General features: G+C 37.5%; 1 protein-coding gene and 1 non-coding gene across 9 annotated transcripts in view; both read left to right on the top strand.

Moving 5' to 3' along the window:
• The window catches only part of EVI5 (ecotropic viral integration site 5), a 238,219-nt gene that overhangs the window by 197,791 nt on the left and 20,259 nt on the right, over positions 1-20,169 (top strand). For all 8 annotated transcript variants that reach the window (XM_070367675.1, XM_070367679.1, XM_070367673.1 and 5 more), the window contains one exon: positions 4,974-5,069. In XM_070367675.1, coding sequence (XP_070223776.1) covers positions 4,974-5,069 — 96 coding nt within the window. The remainder of the gene's footprint in view (positions 1-4,973; positions 5,070-20,169) is intronic.
• Positions 10,376-10,447, top strand: TRNAC-ACA (transfer RNA cysteine (anticodon ACA)). The gene has a single exon. It is a non-coding gene; the product is annotated as a tRNA-Cys (tRNA).

Consider the following 20,169-nt stretch of genomic DNA (forward strand, 5'->3'; position numbering starts at 1 on the left):
TCATCCTTCCTCTTTCTTCAGTTTAGCCAGTGCCTTACAGGTTGTTTACTGGGGTATCTGTCCACAGAAACAATGATTTAATAGGCATCAGAATGTTTTTATTTGTAAAAGTTTTTTTAAAAAACTAACAGTAATCTTTATATTAAAATCTAAAAAGAACAACTATATGCAGTTAGATTTCATCAAATATATAGTGTTTCTCTTTGAAATTCTGCCTTTTTTCCTACAATTAATAGACATTGAAAGAACACCTATTTTTAACAATAAAATCTAAAAGGGCTTCTTTGATTTTCACAAGTGTCATTCAGGAGTCTTTTTTTAAGTTAAAAGCTTTTCATTTTTTATTGTAAAGTTTCTTAACTGCTCTCTTTTTTCATTAAATACTACCTTCCCTCCAAAGAAATCAAAGTGCTATAGCCAACTTTTTAGCCAAACCCTACAATGACCCACCCACCTTTGGAAGAAACAAATCTCTGGAGTCATTTGATCATTTTTTATAAAACAGACTTAATGATTTCTGTCTTGCCAAGCCTTTTTTCCAAAGGTCTTAATTATTATTACTGGTCATTCTATAGCCATTCAGATCTAACGCACTTCTACATTCTTAGAGCTTTAGCACTTACCTTGGGCTTTGTCATTTTTTGTTGTTGTTTAGTTACTAAGTTGTGTCCAACTCTTAGTGACCCCATGGACTATATAGCCTACCAGGCTCCTCTCTCCATGGGGTTTTCTAGGCAAGAACACTGGAGTGGTTTTGCCATTTTATTTACCCTGAAAATTTTACATTATCCCACATGATAATATTGCTCTATGATGACCAAAATCCTCAAGACTTTTAACTTTCTTGAGGACCTAATTAAAAATCACCTTTATCCAAGTATGATTCCAAACCATAAACATTTAGCTTATTTCATTCAGAAGGATATCTTCCAAGTAGTAGATTGCGCTTACCATTTAATCACCTATTTCAAGAGAATTAATATGACATAGTAATAAAATTAGACTAAAATAAAAAGCCAGCTGAACACATATATTAAAATGGATAATTCTTATCACATTTCCTGGCTTTGGAAATATAGTTACTTACTAAAAATATGCTACCCTTTCTCATGTCACATAGGATTTAGAAAGTACATTCTGGAAGAATAATGGCTTTATTTTATTTATATTAATGAATATTCTCCTTCCAAAAATTTTTTTCTACATTCTTCCTTGTCTTCCTTCTTCTTTCAGTTATTCACTACTTAATCCTTTCTACCTGACATCATCTTTTCCATCTTTAAGATATACAGGACTAAAGGTGGAGTAAGTCTAGAGCCAAGGAAAATCTGAATATAGGTGGTGGGTTCATTAGTCTTTATTTTATTACACTTTTGTTCTTATTCTTCCTTTGAAATATTTCATTTAAAAAGTGGATGATTAAAAATAAGATGCAGGCATAAGGACACGTAAGTTGTATTAGATAACTGTAAATTGATAATATGGATCATATTAGCTTAGGGCCATAGATGCCAAGTAGCTATAGCATTTTAAATTCCTTTGGTATTGCAATTCCTGTGTAAATCAGAGGGAAAAGTGCAAGTGTTAGTCATTTAGTCATGTCTGACTCTTTGCGACCCCATAGATTGTAGCCCACCAGGCTCCTCTGTCCATGGGATTTCCTAGGTAAGAATACTAGAGTGGGTTGCCATTTCCTCCTTCCCAACCCAGGGATCGAACCTAGGTCTCCTGCATTGCAGGCAGATTTTTTACCGTCTTAGCCACCAGGGAAGCCCTTAGATCAGCAGAGGCTAAAATAAGTATTTTTGTAACAAATCCAAGAAAGCTAATTTGTGAGTCCTTTGCATAGATCTCCATATATTCTGTTTCATTATTTCTCATGTTCAAAGTGCCATAATTTAAGGTAGAAAATGTGTCATCTATTGTTGTGACTCTTGAGCATCCAATTCACTCAGTCTTTCATTTAAGTGTCCTTATCTAGGAAATAGGAATAAAAATGGCATCACTGACTCAATGGACATGAGTTTGAGCAAGCTCCAGGAGATGATGAAGGACAGGGAAGCCTGGAGTGCCACAGTCCTTGGGGTCGCAAAGAATCCTACACGACTGAGGGACTGAACAACAACAGTTATACACGTTGTGATGATTACATGTAAAGGGCTTAGAACAATTCTTAGCTCATTGTAAGCCTGTCTTTCTCTACCACCACTCCTCCAATAGAGAAGCTCTACAGAAAATTGAGTAGCTATTTTCTCAGTTGTTCTAAGGATGATATAAAGCTAGTACCATTTTAGATGCATAGGAGGTAAGTTAGATCATTACATACAAGGATACTTTAGGCATTAGGGCTTAATTCCTGTGATAAGTACTATGAGTTTATATGTTCAGTCATATCCGACTCTTTGCAGCCCTGTGGACTGTATGTAGGCCAACAGGCTCTTCTGTCTGTGGAATTTTCCAGGCAAGAATACTGGAGTGGGTTGCCATTTCCTTCTCGAGGGCATCTTCCTGACCCAGGGATTGAATCTGTGTCTCCTCCATTGCAGGCAGATTCTTTACCCACTGAGTCATTGGGGAAGCCTGTGGGGGAACCTCAATTGTGAAGGCCTAATAAGTGCTCAAGATATGTTAGCTTTAATTTTTTTGGTTATAAGTGACAGATCCATATTCAAACTGGTTTAAGTAATCGAGATTTTATTGGTTTATATAAATGAAAAAATCGGTAAGGAAGGCTTCAGAGATGGTTTGATTAGGATTATGTTTTGGTATCTTTGCTGTTCTATTGGTTCTGCTATCATTTTTCTGGCCATCGTATTGATATTTCTAAATTTTCAAAAGAATTTTTGTCTTAAATATGGGAATATGGCTTAAAAACATGTCTTATGTATGTATTTTGAAGGCCCTGCATGTTTGAAATATAGTAATTGTTAAATTAATTCTTTTTTTAGGTGATTATATGTGATATCCATGTGCTTAAATGTATAAGAAAAGTTTTACAGCCTGTGGAGTAGGAAATGGCAATCCACTCCTGTATTCTTGCCTGGAGAATTCCATGAACAGAGGAGCCTGGTGGGCTACAGTCCATGGGGTCACAAAGAGCAGACACGCCTAAGCATTAACACTGACTAGACAGAAACAGTAGTAGTTCTTTTGTTGTTGTTTAGTCGCTAAGTCATTTCCAACTCTTTTGTGACCCCATAGACTGTAGCCTGCCAGGCTCCTCTTGCCAGGAAATTTCCATGGAATTTCCCAGGCAAGAATCCTGGAGTGGGTTGCCATTTTCTTCTCCAGGGTATCTCCCCGACCCAGGGATCAAACCCACATCTCCTGCATTGCAGGCGGCTTCTTACCACTGAGCCACCAGGGAAACTCAATTGTTTTTTTACCTCTCTACAAATATTAGTTACATCAAACTGCTTCAGGAGGCCACATTCCAATAAAAGGTTTTTAAGTCAAATTTCCATAATAAAAAAAGAGAGGGAAGGATCATATAGGAATAACTTGATGAAAGGATTGCAGAACAGACTAAAGGGTACATAAGAATGAAATGAAGGTGGCAGGAATAGAGTAACACAGAAGAGCAGTCTTGTTGGGGTGGTTGCCATTACTCTGCAAAGGAGCTGCCCATCCTGTTGCCAAGGCAGTTCTGGCTAGTTCTTCTTTTTGCTAAGGATGTTAGGGGAGCGGGTGTGGAAGCAAAGTAGAGGCTGCATGTGATTGCAGTCAGAATTCCAAACCAGATTATGTCCAAGGTCCCTTCTTACTGTGAGTGGAAAGACACATTTTCCACGTTGGAAAATGCTCTTCACTACAACCAATCACACTCAAGGTAATTGTACAGAACCTAAGGCACCTTTTACAACTTACTTTTAAGTAACTGATAAATGTTTAGATACCACTAAGATAACTTTTACGGGAACTCCAAAATTCTCTCAGATCACAATGTATTATCCTTCTGCTGCATGCTGATATTGAATGATCTTCAGGTACTATTCTTGAGATAATAGCAAGTGTAGAACAGCTTGTATGGTGTCTATAGTATGAGTAAAAATATGTGTGTTATACATGTGAGTTTACACATGTCTGTACAAAACACCATGGGAAGACTACATGAAAAAAACTGTTAACAGTGGTTGTCTCCATGGAAAGAAACTGAGTGGTGACTATTGAAGGTAAATTGATACTTTTCTGGCATCAGGAGTTGCTCAGTAGTTTTCAGTAGATGTCTCTGGATCAGAGCTTCTTAACATTTAAAACATCAGACATGGCCTCCTAAACAAATAATCTGAAGACACCAAAAACAATCCTGTTTTTTTCCCTTTACCTTAAAAGTTCATTTGTTTTCAGGTGGTGTAAGAAAAAGGCAGTTCCTCCTCTTTCCAGTCTGTCTCCCTGGAAAATGATTCCAGCATGATTCTGTAACTAGTTCTCAGGATTAGAGCACCTTTTAATCACATTGCTGAGCTAATTAAACAGAAGCTATTCAGAGCCATCTTCCCCTTGTAAGAGGGTTTTGAACAACCTTTTCTCTCTTTTTTTTTTTTTCTTTCTGTCCCCCAGCAAAAGCAACTTCCTACTGTAATTGTAGGAGACTTACCACTTTCCCAATTAAGCATTGAATCTCTTATGGAATGGATAGAAAAGCATTTACCCTCAAAATGACTTAATAAATGGCTTTCAAATTCTAGGGTAATTTTTTTTCACTAGTAGACCCTTTTCAATTATTGATTTCTAAGAGTCTCTCAAAAGATACAGTTTATAAATTGTGTTAATTATATTAATACAGTTAATCAGCATTATTTAGAAATAGTATAGTTCTCTATTAATTTTACAGAAATAGCTTGAGAATATATTTGTTCAGAATTTAGCCAGTTAAAGGATATGCCTTTATGCTGTCCTGAATCTTCAAATACTTGAGTACAGGCTGTGAAAATTGTCTCTTGATTTTGCTTTGTTATATTGTCACAAAACAGAAAGAAGAAGGAAAGCTTCAAGGACAGCTTAACAAGTCTGATTCTAACCAGTACATTAGGGAACTGAAAGATCAGATAGCAGAGCTGAATCATGAGGTAAGTGATAAATTTTGATCGTCACATATTTCTTTCTTCCTTCCTCTGTATTGTGACAACACTTTATTATTGCTTATGATTGACTCTTTCATGGTAAATATTTTTTGTGAATCTTTGATTATTATTAATAATAGTATTTTAGAAGATTATCTTCTTTTTAACACACATTTTTCTGTTCTAGTATTGAGGATTTGTTTTCCTTAAACCTTGTTAATCATATCTGAAATGATCAATTAATGTTTGTATGGCGAATACTTTACTTTTTTATTGAGATCTGAAAACACTTGATTGTTTGCCTGGGTTTCAAAGTTACTTCAATTAAACTAAATTTTTCTTTTTATCTCTATAGTAGATTTGTGGTATTACCGTTGTGACTAAAGGGAAGTCTTTTTTACTCTTGTCTTCTTTTTCACTTCATAGCAGTATTACTGAGATTGCAAAAAAGGATACTTGCCTAATATCAGTTAACAGATTTCTTAGTATCTGAATACTTTTTAAACTGGCACTAACTTGAATCTGTGAGAGTCAGCTCATGAAATTTTCAAGTAGTTTTTACTAGATAGTTTTATTATCCTAGATAATTTAAATTATTTAAAATAGTGTGTTTTGATAAAGAGAGACACTTTTTAATTAATGTGATTCTAGGTCAGTTTCCTTGGGTTTTTTCCTAATGATAACTATCTAATTAAACATAAATGGAAAAGTATGCTTCTTATATTGAACTATTTGTACAATAATATTTATTCACAGTGACTTGAAGGGGTAATATAAACCTCGCTTCTTAAGAAAGAAACTCATTTTCTTCACTAAATTAATTTAACCTCAAAGGAAAAAGTGTGGACATTACCCTTTCCTGGTATTACACTCTTCAGTTAAAGTCTGTATTTTGGGTAATACCTCCTGGAGGCAGTCAATCTAAGTAAATTCTGAATGAAAAGAAAAAAAGCTAACAAAAATGATAAATCTTAGATGTGGTTTAATTTAATTTGCCTTGAAGTTTTGTAGGTCTTTCCTATAAATACTGATTTTTCAGCTGTGATAGCATTTGAGGGATCCAAGATCATGTATAATTTTATTCATGTGAAGTTTTTTATAATCTGATCTGATAGTCATACATGAAAGAACAAGTTACAAATAAGCATGTTCTAGAGATTCTTATTGAGAACCCTAGGGATTATTCCTTACATTCAAAAGATTTTCTCAAAGAAAATTATGGCTGAAATAAATCAATTTCCCATTTATAATTTTGACATCTAATGATAAGGAAACATATCTTAACTAAAAATAATGATACTCTCTCCTCATCAGGAATGCCAGAAAATAGTTAACATGAGGTTTAACTTTAATCTCAGATTTTTAGGTGTGGTTTGTGAAAATAATCTTTAATTTTAGAACAGTTTGTGATAAGATGCTAATTGGGTGATTCAGAATAGGCCAGAGTCGTGGGCTTAAAACAAGTCCCAGTTAGAAAACAGTAGAGAGGAGAATGAGTATAGTTGGGGACCACACTCCCAACCCACTCCAGTATTCTTGCCTGGGAAATCCCACGGACAGGAGGCTGGCAGGCTGTGGTCCATGGGTTGCAAAGAGTGAGACACAGCTTAGCAACTAAGCAGCAGCAGCAGCAGGAAACCACACAGGCACACAGAGGTGAGAGTGAGTATAGGCTTGGGAGTGGAGGAGGCCAGGTTTGATTCAGAAGTAATGTGACTGCATTGGGGAAATAAAGTTAGACTGAATAGAATCAGTTTATGGTGAATCTTCAAAGCTAGAAGAGATTAAGTGTGCTAGATATTGTGAAACCACTATAGGTCTTTAGTTGGAGACTTATTTTCATTATGTTTTTGGAGCAAATTTTAACAGTATTCACCTGTTCAAAGTTTTATAACTGAAGAAAGCATAAGGGAAAACAAGTGAAAGTTTAAACTGAGATACTGGCTGTAGTTGACTTAGTATAAAACTTACTATTTATTGGCCAGCTTCTTGAGAGATTTAAACAAATTTCACCTTTTTATTCTAGTGATTTTTTTTTTTTTTTCATTCTTGTGTATAGCACTTCACAGTGGGGGAAAAAAGACAGATAGATAAACTGAAGTCAGTCTAATTGCTCCAACTTAACTTTTGCTTGTGTGCTAGAATTTGCTAGAATCTTTGACTTTCAACATAAGAATTGACTTTTAAGTGTTAATGCTGTATTTGAGCATGTGACTGTTAATAGTTACTGTGTTAGCTGATTTTTGTACTTCTCTAAATGTTGAAGGAAATATTGAAACAGCTTTGCAGATTCATCTTCCTGAAGATATAGCAATGTTGTGCATGTTCTAACAGCTATGACCACTTAGCATAGTTGTCTGTATGAAATGGTAAAGAGAATTAAGTTATTTTTCATGAATGGCTGAATATATTGTTAATCTATAAAGTAGCAATAATATATACTGTTTATTGGTCTGTCACTCAAGCATGGTGTCAGACACTTCATATTTATTATTACTAATCTTCATAATAATCCCATATGATGGTAGTATCCTCAGTTGAATAGATGTGGAAACAGACTCAGAATGATTAAGTAACTTTTCCCAAGATGACACAAATAGTAAACGATTGAGCCAGGGTTTAATCCAGAGTGGCCGATCTTTTCTGTGCTACTTACAGAGAGTTTAGATTAGAAAACAATATTTAAAATCTTAAGAATATCAATTAGTGACCATATTTTAACCGTGTTGTCCTCCTTGACACATGAATTTGCATATATCCTGTAAGTAAATTCTGCAGCTGACCTAGTCACAAGAGCTCCCTATCTCTCTCTGTTAGCATTGCAAATAGAGATTTATATTCATGTTCTGCAGCTTACTATCATCCATCCACACACCTTCTCTGACTCCCAACCCCTGTGATTCTTACCCTTAGCACCTAATTTTGCTCCTAGTATTACCTACCTACCATAGAAATCTTTTAATTTGAAGCCTCTTACCCTGCCAAGAGCTTCACAGAAGCCACTATGGAAGCTCTTGCTGCCCCAGACCTGGAAGGGGCTGTGAATAAATCCTCTCCTAACCCTATGTTCTATCCTCGTGGCAGACATAGATAAGACCCAAGGTCCCAATTTAAGTGCTTTCCTTTCCCTGTCTTCCCACCTTCTGCCCTTTCATCCATCTGTCATCACAGCACCTACTCTGTACTAGGCACTGGGTTTAGAACTGAATATAAAGGAGATTGAAATACAATTCATAGCCTCAAGGGACTCACAGTCTAACAAAGGAGATTGTTGTTGTTCAGTTGTTCAGTCCTGTCTGACTCTTTGCAACCCCATGGACTGTAGCATGCCAGGCTTCTCTGTCCTTTACTGTCTCCCTTCACTCTCTCCTTCATTGTTTGCTCAAACTCATGTCCATTGAGTCAGTGATGCCATCCAACCATCTCATCCTCTTGTCAACTTCTCCTCCTGCCCTCAATCTTTCCCAGCATCAGGGTCTTTTCCAGTGAGTCAGCTCTTTGCATCAGATGGCTTCAGCATCAGTCCTTTCAATGAATATTCAGGACTGATTTTCTTTAGGATTGACTGGTTTGATCTGCTTGCAGTCCAAGAGACTCAGAAGTCTTCTCCAGCACTGCAGTTCGAAAGCATCAATTCTGCTGCGATCAGCCTTCTTTATGGTCCAACTCTGATATCCGTACATGACTACTGGTAAAACCATAGCTTTGACTAGACAGACTTTTGTTGGCAAGGTGATGTCTCTGCTTTTTAATATGCTGTCTGGGTTTGACATAGCTTTTCTTCCAAGGAGCAAGCGTCTCTTAATTTCATGGCTGCAGTCACTGTCCATAGTGATTTTGGAGCCCAAGAAAATAAAGTCTGTCATTGTTTTCATTTTTTTCCCCATCTATTTTCCACGAAGTGATGAGACCAGATGCCACTATCTTAGTTTTTGGAATTCTTTAGCTTTCATCATGAGACTCTTTAGTTCCTCTTCACTTTCTGCCATTAGGGTGGTATCATCTGCATGGGTGGTGTCATCTGCATATCTGAGGTTATTGATATTTCTCCCAGCTATCTTGATTCCAGCTTGAGCTTCGTCCAGCACAGCATTTCTCATGATGTACTCTGCATATAAGTTAAATAAGCAGGGTGACAATATACAGCCTTGACATACTCCTTTCCCAATTTGGAACCAGTCCATTGTTCCATGCCGGGTTCTAACTGTTGCTTCTTGACCTACATACAGGTTTCTCAGGAGACAGATAAGGTGGTCTGGTATTCCCATCTCTTGAAGAATTTTCCACAGTTTATTGTGATCCACACAGTCAAAGGCTTTAGCATAGTCAATGAAGCAGAAGTAGATGCTTACCTGGAATTCTCTTGCTTTTTCTGTGATCCAACAGATGTTGGCAATTTGGTCTCTGGTTCCTCTGCTTTTTCTAAATCCAGCTTATACATCTGGAAGTTCTTGGTTCAAGTAGTGCTGAAGCCTAACTTGTAGGGTTTTAAGCATTACCTTGTTAGCATGTGAAATGAACAGAATTGTGCAGTACTTAGAACATTCTTTGGCATTGCCTTTCTTTGGGATTGGAATGAAAACTGACCTTTTTCAGTCCTATGACCACTGCTGAGTTTTCCAAATTTGCTGACATGTTGAGTGCAGCACATTAACAGCACCTTTTTTTAGGATTTTAAATAGCTCAGCTAGAATTCAATCACTTCCACTAGCTTTGTTCGTTGTAATGCCTCGTAAGGCCCACTTGACTTTACACCCCAGGATGTCTGACTCTAGTGATCACACCATCATGGTTATCTGGGTCATTAAGACCTTTTTTGTACAATTCTTCTGTGAAATCTAGCCACCTCATCTTAACCTCTTTTGCTTCTGTTAGGTCCTTACTGTTTCTGTCCTTTATCGAGCTCATCTTTGCATGAAATGTTCCTTTGGTATTTCCAATTTTCTTGAGATCTAGTCTTTCCCATTCTGTTGTTTTCCTCTGTTTCTTTGCATTGTTCTCCTAAGAAGGCTTTCTTAGCTCTCCTTGGTATTCTTTGGAACTCTGCATTCAGATCAGTAAATCTTTCCTGTTCTCCTTTGCTTGCACTTCTCTTCTTTTCTCAGCTATTTGTAAGGAAATAGGCATACAAATAAACAAATTGTAATACATAATCAAAAGTATACATTATAGTAGATACCATTTGTTCAATAGTCGTTCTGTGTCAGACACTGTACTAAGTATTAAACTTCCTTTATTTCTTTTAGTCTTCACAGCAAACTTCTGAAGTAGGTAGCATCATTCTTATTCATGCTTTACATGTCATAAGGACTTCCCTGGTGGCTCAAATGGTAAAGTGTCTGCCTACAATGCAGGAGACCCAGGTTCGATCCCTGGTTTGGGAAGATCCTCTGGAGAAGGAAATGGCAACCCACTCCAGTACTCTTGCCTGGAAAATCCCATGGATGGAGGAGCGTGGTAGACTACAGTCCATGGGATCACAAAGAGTCGGACATGATGGAGTGACTTCACTTTCTACATGTCATAAAACTGAGGTTCTTGGGTATTAAATAACTCCCCATGGTCATACACTAGTCAGTGACAGAGGTGGGAGGTTAGACTACGTAACTTTAAGTCCACCTATGCACTTAATTCCCGTATGCTAAATAGCCTCCTTTGAAACATCGTGGGATAAGATGGCAACAGCATCTGGGCTGGGTTTTGAAAAATTAAACTTTTTCAGGAGGTTTGGATGTCAGGAACATTTAAGTCAGAAGACATAAAGCTATAAGTTCCAGAAATGAATGCGCCGTCTGCTTCAGCATTTGATCCATCTTCTTACAGCTGCCAACCATTAAAGACAAACAAAGAATATCTTCTAACTGCCTGGAAAGGAAGATAGAAGGAAATAGAAAGTTAATTTCATTTAGAAGCCAAAAGAAATGTACTCAGAAGTCATTAGGTATTGACATATTGAGAAGTATAATCATACACTTCAGCCACAGTATCAATTGATGAAGCTTTTCTGGGCTCCTTTAAGCCTTGCTGTCATTTACAGTATTTTTTTCATGTGAAAATGCTCACCAAACAGCTGATCTGGAAATGTTTTTGCAACACAAATTTTATGTTTTAACTTGTTCTTGGTGCTGATGTGTTCTGGTAGATCTAGGAATAGGTAGATTTATTCCAGACTGAAGATAGTCCACTTATACTAAAAATTAAATATTTCCCCATTATATAGCTTTGCTTAATTTTTTATGATGTCTTAATAAAATAGTTTTAATGTACTTTATATCCTTAAAATCCCACAAAAGTAATTCTAGCCTAATCACTTAGTAGCTTTTCTTTTTTATTTTTTTAGTAGCTTTTCTATATAAAGCAGATATTCCCTATTTTTATTAAACTTTCTGTGTGGTAGTTGCTAAACCAGATATAGATCTTTTGGATAACTATTTTAATCTTCACAGTTATCCTGTGAAAATTGTTAATATTTCCACTTTATAGGCTCAATGAGGCTAAATAATTCATCTAAAGTTACATAACCAGTAAGTGGCAGAAGCTGGAATTTAGGGTCAGGACTTCTAGTCAGATTACAGTGCATTAAATAAGAATGAAGTAAAACCAAACATATTGAAGTAAAACCAAGCCATATATTTTTTAAAAGAAAGAAAAGAATTAGAGCATTTTTTATTCACTAATACCATGCTTTGTTCCAGATAGGATAAAGGAAGTTTGCAAATGATTAAAAAAAAAAGGCAAAGTGTAATTTTGTGAGAAAAAGTCAAGAACACTAGGAATGTAACATGGAACCTTGAACAAGACCAATACAAAATCGCATACCACAAAAGTGTCTTACACATTTTTATCATGGGCCTCAAGCTTGGCTTGAAGAATAAGGTTTTCAGCAGTCAGCAAAAAGGGGAAATCTGGTCACTTTAAACTTTTCATAGTGTCTTTGTGATAAAACAGACCAGTTGGTTAGAAGAGCCACACCTGTTCCTGATACTAAGACCAAGCAACAGTTTCTTCGTTGCTCTTTCTGTGATGGAGACCTTCTAGAATGAGTCCACCAGCTGTTATCCTTAACATTCTGCAGTTGTATGGGTTCATAGTCATAAAAATTGAACAATCTAAAGAACACAAACTTCTAAAACTTTTCTATAGAAGTATTACTTATAGAAAAGTGCCCAGGTGACAAGTTTACAGCTCAGTAAGTTATCACAGAGATCACATCCATGTAACCACCACCCAGGTCCAAGAGATAGACTGCAAAGCTCCATTCATGCTCTCTCCCATCCTGTCTTCAGTCATACCCTCCTCCTCAGAAATAACTATGATCTCAACTTCTAATACAGTGGTTTAAGTTTTTAAATTTTATGTAAATGACTTCTTATGGTGTATCTTCTTTTGTGCCGTGCTTCTTTTGCTCAAAGTTGCTAGTGAAATTTAACCATGTTATTCTTAAATGTAGCTCTAGGTTATTCATTCTCATTGCGGTGTAACTTTTCTTTATATAAATATATCACAACTTATTTATCTATTCTGTTGGTGAATATTTAAATTACTTCTGTTTTGGCCTTTTAAGATCATTGCTGTTGTTTATTGGGCTTCCCACGTGGCCTCAGTGGTAAAGAATCCACCTGCTAATACAGGAGATATGGGTTTAATCCCTGAGTCAGGAAGATCCCCTGGAGAAGGAAATGGCAACCCACTCTAGGATCCTTGCCTGGGGAATCTTATGGACAGAGAAGCCTGGTAAGCTACAGAGTCAGACACCACTTAGTGACTAAATAACAACAACAACAGTGTATACTCCCGTGCGCCATAAAGACAGTTTTCATTGTTCTACATGCTTGTCAGCATGTGGGATTGTCGGTCTTTATCTAATTTTAGTAATTCTGACTGTGAAGAGGATTCTCATTACAGTTTTAATGAGTATTTCCTTAATTACTAATAAGACTGAGTACCTTTCCCCTAGCATCCAGAATAGTGTTGGCATGTGGTAGGTACTCCATGAAAATGTTTTTAGTGAAGAAATGTTTGTGGAAGGCTTTGCTGATAAGGTAACATATAAGTTGTGATAGGAATGCTAAGGAGCTTCTGATGTGCAAAAAAACAGTGAAAAGATCATTCCTGGCAGAAAAAACAGCTAGCACAAAGACCCTGGAAAAAATGAAGTGGACTTTTGAGAAACCATACTAATGTGGCTCAAGTATAGTAGAGAATGGGAAAAAAAAATAGTATGAGGTAAGACTAAAGAAAGAGAGTCAAATCCTGTATAATGTTCTGTAAGCCAGGATCAGTCATTTGGATTTTATTTTTGGCTAAGCAAGAATGATGTGATCTGATTTGCCCTGCCTGCTATGTGGTGAATTGGTTGTAGGAAAGTAAGAATGGAAATAGGGAGGTTCATTAGGAGGCCATTAAAATAGTCCAGGTAAGAGCAGAAGTGGAAATCTTAGCATGGTGGATGTTTTAGAGGTAGAGAACTTGCTGGTGGATTGTGTGAGGAACATGAGAGAGAGAGTAGTCATTGACTCCAGAGATGCTTGATTGTTGAGTGAATGGTTGGTGCAACTTACTGAGGTTAGGGAAGGTAGAAGATCCAAAGTTTTAAGGTTGAGATTCCTATTAAACATTAAAATGAAAATAGCAGGCAGACAATGGATATGTGAGTATGAGGCTCTAAAAAGAGATCAGGGGCTAAAAATAGGTTTATTTGTCATTGGCATATAAATAGCATTCATCGATAAAGAGAAAGGGGGGTCTAGAAGCAAGTTTGTGGTGCTCCTCACCTTTAAGGTCAAGAGAGCCAGCAAAGGAGACCAAAACCACCAGTGGGCTAGGAGGAGATCTAGCAAGTGCAAAAGCATCAATTCTTCGGTGCTCAGCTTTCTTCACAGTCCAACTCTCACATCCATACATGAACACTGGAAAAACCATAGCCTTGACTAGACTGACCTTTGTTGCCAAAGTAATGTCTCTGCTTTTTAATATGTTATCTAGGTTGGTCATAAGTTTCCTTCCAAGGAGTAAGCGTCTTTTAATTTCATGGCTGCAGTCACCATCTGCAGTGATTTTGGAGCCCAAAAAAATAAAGTCTTGACACTGTTTCCACTGTTTCCCCACCTATTTCCCATGAAGTGATGGGATTGGATGCCATGATCTTAGTTTTCTGAATGTTGAGCTTTAAGCCAACTTTTTCACTCTCCTCTTTCACTTTCATCAAGAGGCTTTTGAGTTCCTCTTCACTGTCTGCCATAAGGGTGGTGTCATCTGCATATCTGAGGTTACTGATATTTCTCCCAGCAATCTTGATTCCAGCTTGTGCTTCTTCCAGCCCAGCGTTTCTCATAATGTACTCTGCATAGAAGTTAAATAAGCAGGGTGACGATATACAGCCTTGACGTACTCCTTTTCCTATTTGGAACCAGTCTGTTGTTCCATGTCCAGTTCTAACTGTTGCTTCCTGACCTGCATATAGGTTCCTCAAGGGGCAGGTCAGGTGGTCTGGTATTCCCATCTCTTTCAGAATTTTCCACATTTCATTGTGATCCACACAGTCAAAGGCTTTGCCATAGTCCCTAAAGCAGAAATAGATGTTTTTCTGGAACTCTCTTGCTTTTTCCATGATCCAGCGGATGTTGGCAATTTGATCTCTGGTTCCTCTGCCTTTTCTAAAACCAGCTTGAACATGTGGAAGTTCATGGTTCATGTACTGTTGAAGCCTTGCTTGGAGAATTTTGAGCATTACCTTACTAGCGTGTGAGATGAGTGCAATTGTGCGGTAGTTTGAGCATTCTTTGGCATTGCCTTTCTTTGGGATTGGAATGAAAACTGACCTTTTCCAGTCCTCTGGCCACCGCTGAGTTTTCCAAATGTGCTGGCATGTTGAGTGCAGCACTTTTACAGCATCATCTTTCAGGATTTGAAATAGCTCAACTGGAATTCCATCACCTCCACTAGCTTTGTTCGTAGTGATGCTTTCAAAGGCCCACTTGACTTCACATTCCAGGATGTCTGGCTCTAGGTGAGTGTGAGTGATCACACCATCGTGGTTATCTGGGTTTTGAATATCTTTTTTGTACAGTTCTTCTGTGTACTCTTGCCACCTCTTCTTAATATCTTCTGCTTCTGTTAGGTCCATACCATTTCTGTCCTTTATCGAGCCCATCTTTGCATGAAATGTTCCCTTGGTATCTCTAATTTTCTTGAAGAGATCTCTAGTCTTTCCCATTCTGTTGTTTTCCTCTATTTCTTTGCATTGATCGCTGAGGATCAATGTCTCTCCTTGCTATTCTTTGGAACTCTGCATTCAGATGCTTATATCTTTCCTTTTCTCCTTTGCTTTTCACGTCTCTTTTCACAGCTATCTGTAAGGCCTCCCCAGACAGCCATTTTGCTCTTTTACATTTCTTTTCCATGTTGATGGTCTGGATCCCTGTCTCCTGTACAATGTCAGGAACCTCCGTCCATAGTTCATCAGGCACTCTGTCTATGATAGGGCATAATTGTACTCCTATGAAAATTGCTTTAAGGCTCTTGAATGAAATGTGTAGCACTGGTTTTTAATCTTGCAATCTCCATTTATCGATAAAAAACTGATTCTTTAATGACTTCTTTAAATGACTGTTACTACTCTTAACATATTCCATTTTCTCAGGTAAGCAGTTCATCTTATTATAATTAAGAAAATATTTATTGAACAGTGTCCAGTATTTTATGTCTGGAATAATAGCACTATGTAAAAGACTTAAAACTAAGATTTTAAAAAGTGAAAAATATATATATATATATTTTTTTTTTTTTAACCAGACTTGTTCTTAAAGTTTATCTAGTTTTTCACTTAATAAATGAGGAACCTGAGTACCCAAGAGTTGAAGGGACTTACCCAAAGTTGCGCAGCTCTTTAGTGGCAGAGACAGAACTACTGCCTAGGCCCTGGAGCTTCTGATCTACTCCAATCCAGTGCCTTGCCAATCCTGTCGACCAGTTCAGCTGTCTTATGGTAGACAAAGTAAGAGTTTAATAGAAGTTTAATTGAATTAAAAGTAATTCTGTCTCTCAGATGAGAGTCAATTTTTAGGTGGTAGAAATCTATCCTCATTTAGTATTCCTTACTTTTCTTTCTTCAGGTTTTAGACTTCTATATAATCTGAGACTGGGGAAGTGGTCTGACTTGACCCTAAATTCTGCTTTAGTTTCCAGTGGTTGCCACTAAAGTCTTAGCTTTTAAATATTAGATGATTTTCTGGAAACAGAGGCAACTGAGATTTTTTAGCCAAATCTGACATTTCTAGAAACCTAGAATTAAGTAAAAATTGTCAACCCATTTTCATATATACATATTACTTAAGAAATACAAGCTTATTCAACTATGTAAATTAGCTCAGCTATTCGATATATTCTGTTTCAAGAATCTATTTATAGAAAGTCAAATATCATATGATATCACTTGTATGTGGAATTTTAAAAATTATACAAATGAACTTATTTAAAAACCAAAATAGAGTCACAGACATAGAAAACAAGTTTATGGTTACCAAAGAAGGGAGAAAGGGAGAGAAGTTAGCAGTTTGGAATTAACATATGCACACTGTTGTATGTATAATAGGTAGCAACAAGGACATACTGTATAGCACAGGGAACTATCTCAGTATCTTATAATGACCTGTGATGGAAAAATAATCCAACCAGTGGCCAAACTTCCAGCAATTGTTTCCAGATGTTTTTAAAATCTCCAGTGATATGTTTCCATTCATTCGTTGCCTCCTAAAAGAATAATATACCACATTCATATAAAGAAAAACAATGATAATCCAACACAGGACTTTTAGACAATCTCATAGTTTTATGTTACATTCATAAAAAGAGGGTGTTCTACTCAACTACATACATCTGTGTATCCTGGTTGCTGTAGGTAAAAAGAAAAATTTTGATTTGTTAGTGAATAATAATGTTTCTAATGATGGTAGTTTCATTAAGAAATTTGGAGTTGAATTGTGAGAATACGAAAAAAGTTTCTGGTAGGAGAGGGTAAAGTGAAATAATTAAATCACTTAGAAAAGAAAAATGAAAAATATAAAACAATTAGCTGTATACCTGAAACTAACACAACTTTGTAAATCAACTATACTCCAATATCAATTTTTCAAAAACTAGAAACCAAGGCGAGAAGGAACTAGAACCCAGAAAAGATGAGATACCAAGGAAAGAAGCCTTTTAGAAGTATTGACTAAAGTAGGACATGCCTCTAGAAGGGTTTCTTTACAAAATTTCTAGGACAAAATCTGGGTGAACTGCCAATTTACAGAATAAAGAATCAGTCTGGAACTAGAAATTCGGATCTGGTACTCTGAATTAAAGGACAAGTAAGTGTCCTCAAGAAATAATATGCCATTGGCCAAGGAACAGAACCAGTTATAAGTGTAAAGTCAGGCTTGAATATTAAGCTGTATCAGATGGAATTTTTCTGATATTATGCAAGACATTGTAGGAAGTATACTTTTCTAGGCAAGAGTACTAGAGCGGGTTGCCATTTATTTCTCCAGGGGATCTTTCGAACCTGGGGATCGAACCCGCATCTCCTGCATTGGTAGGCAGATCCTTTACCACTGAGCCACCAGGGAATCCCCATATTTAGAGATTACTTAAATTATACAGAAGGATGTGCACAGGTTATATGCAAATACTACTCCATCTTATATGAGGGACTTGATCATCTGTGGATTTTGGTATCCACAGGGTCCTGATCCAGTCTCCCTTGGATACTGAGGGACAACTGTACTGATCTGTAAATTGCTAAATAAATGGTCCCAACAATTACTCTGTGGCTGTTAGATTGGAAACATATCACAAGAAACCACTTCAAAGGAAGCTGCATATACCCAAGTGGTCAAATGCCACTTGAGTTATAAGAAATAAAGGCAGATAATACTAAGCATTTTTAAAGGAAATGGAACTAACTATAAAGCCTAGAGTGACAGTTGGTGTAGTTACTTATTAGTACTCCTTGGGAGAAAAGTTATGACCAACCTGCTGCTGCTGCTGCTGCTAAGTCGCTTCAGTCGTGTCCAACTCTGTGCGACCCCAGAGATGGCAGCCCACCAGGCTCCCCTGTCCCTGGGATTCTCCAGGCAAGAACACTGGAGTGGGCTGCCGTTTCCTTCTCCAATGCAGGAAAGTGAAAAGTTAAAGGGAAGTCGCTCAGTCATGTCCGACTCCTAGCAACTCCATGGACTGCAGCCTACCAGGCTCCTCCGTAGATAGCATATTAAAAAGCAGAGATGTTACTTTGCCAACAGAGGTCCATCTAGTCAAGGCTATGGTTTTTCCAGTATTCATGTATGGATGTGAGAGTTGGACTATAAGGAAAGTTGAGCGCTGAAGAATTAATGCTTTTGAACTATGGTGTTGGAGAAGACTCTTGAGAGTCCCTTGGACTACAAGGAGATCCAACCAATCCATCCTAAAGGAAATCAGTCCTGAATATTCATTGGAAGGACTGATGTTGAAGCTGAAACTCCAATACTTTGGCCACCTGATGTGAAGAGCTGACTCATTTGAAAAGACCCTGATACTGAGATTGAAGATGGGAGGAGAAGGGATTGACAAAGGATGAGATGGTTGGGTGGCATCACTGACTCAACGTAAGTGAGTCAACGTTGAGTAAACTCTGGGAGTTGGTGATGGACAGGGAGGCCTGACGTGCTGCAGTCTATAGAGTTGCAAAGAGTCAGACACGACTGAGCAACTGAACTGAAATGGATTTATTTCAGTAAGGGTGGAAGAGACTTCCTTTTAGCCTTTCATGAAGAGGTCATCTAATAGTATACTCTTAGATCTAAGACATGAGGAAAATAAGATATAAATGCCTAAAGACATTTCAATCATATGTATGATACCAATAAGGTTTTAGCATGATTACAGTATTGTTTGTTGACATTTGTAATGACACTGATAAGATGTACTTGAAGATTTTCATTCAACCTGACATGGGGCAACCAAAATGAGCTATGATTTTAAAATCCAGGGAATTTATTTGTGTGCTCAGGTTTCAAGAGTTTAGTGTTCATTTTTTAAATTTATTTCATTTATTTGAAAGCTGATTATCCCGACTCTCCATCTAACTCTGACTTTCTCCTTCACTACTGCTAAACACATTAATAAAATAAAGAGGGGAAAATAGATATCCATGCAACTTATCAGGTTCTTAATAGCATTCTGGATTTTGTTTGTGGTTCTTTGGGTGTTTTCATTTGATAAGTTTAGTTTTGTTTCTGAATTTTGTGTCTTTGCTCTCCATCTTACTGTAGGTGGTTGAGAAATGGTCATCCTGGAGTGTGGGGCTAGTTCTGCCACTGATTAACTGTGTGGCCTTAGGATGCCTATTCATACATTCATTCAGTCAGTGAGTATTTGGACATCTTTTAACTCTCAGGCATACTTCAGGCCTTGCCTCAATTTCTGCATTCCAAAACAGTTATTTAAATGATCATTATAAAGTCCTTTCCATCCCAGTCCTGTGCTAGGTGTATAAAAGTCATAGTCCCAATTGTGAAGGAATTCAGACTGGTAGGGAGAGCCAGTCAGTATTGGCAGTGCTGTGGTAGAACCGTATGGTGCCACAGCCTAGAAATATGAAAAGATTTCTGGGTGTGGGGGTGCCTAAACTCTTTATTGAAGGACGAATAGAAGTTAGCCAGGACAAGGAGAGTAGAAAGCTATTTCAGGCAGAGAAACCATCATATGCAAAGGTTCAGAGGTATGTAAAGAGCTCCAGAACAAATAACTGTAGAAATCAATAAAGATGGAGAAGGCAATGGCACCCCACTCCAGTACTCTTGCCTGGAAAATCCCATGGACGGAGGAGCCTGGTAGGCTGCAGTCCATGGGGTCGCGAAGAGTCGGACATGACTGAACGACTTCGCTTTCACTTTTCACTTTCGTGCATTGGAGAAGGAAATGGCAACCCACTCCAGTGTTCTTGCCTGGACAATCCCAGGGACGAGGGAGCCTGGTGGGCTGCCGTCTCTGGGGTCGCACAGAGTTGGACATGACTGAAGCGACTTAGCAGCAGCAGCAAAGAATCATAATGTTGATCTTTCTTTTTCCACATGGTTTATTT

The sequence above is a fragment of the Bos mutus genome, chromosome 3 (assembly GCF_027580195.1).
Source record: "Bos mutus isolate GX-2022 chromosome 3, NWIPB_WYAK_1.1, whole genome shotgun sequence".
NCBI classification, from domain to species: Eukaryota; Metazoa; Chordata; class Mammalia; order Artiodactyla; family Bovidae; genus Bos; species Bos mutus.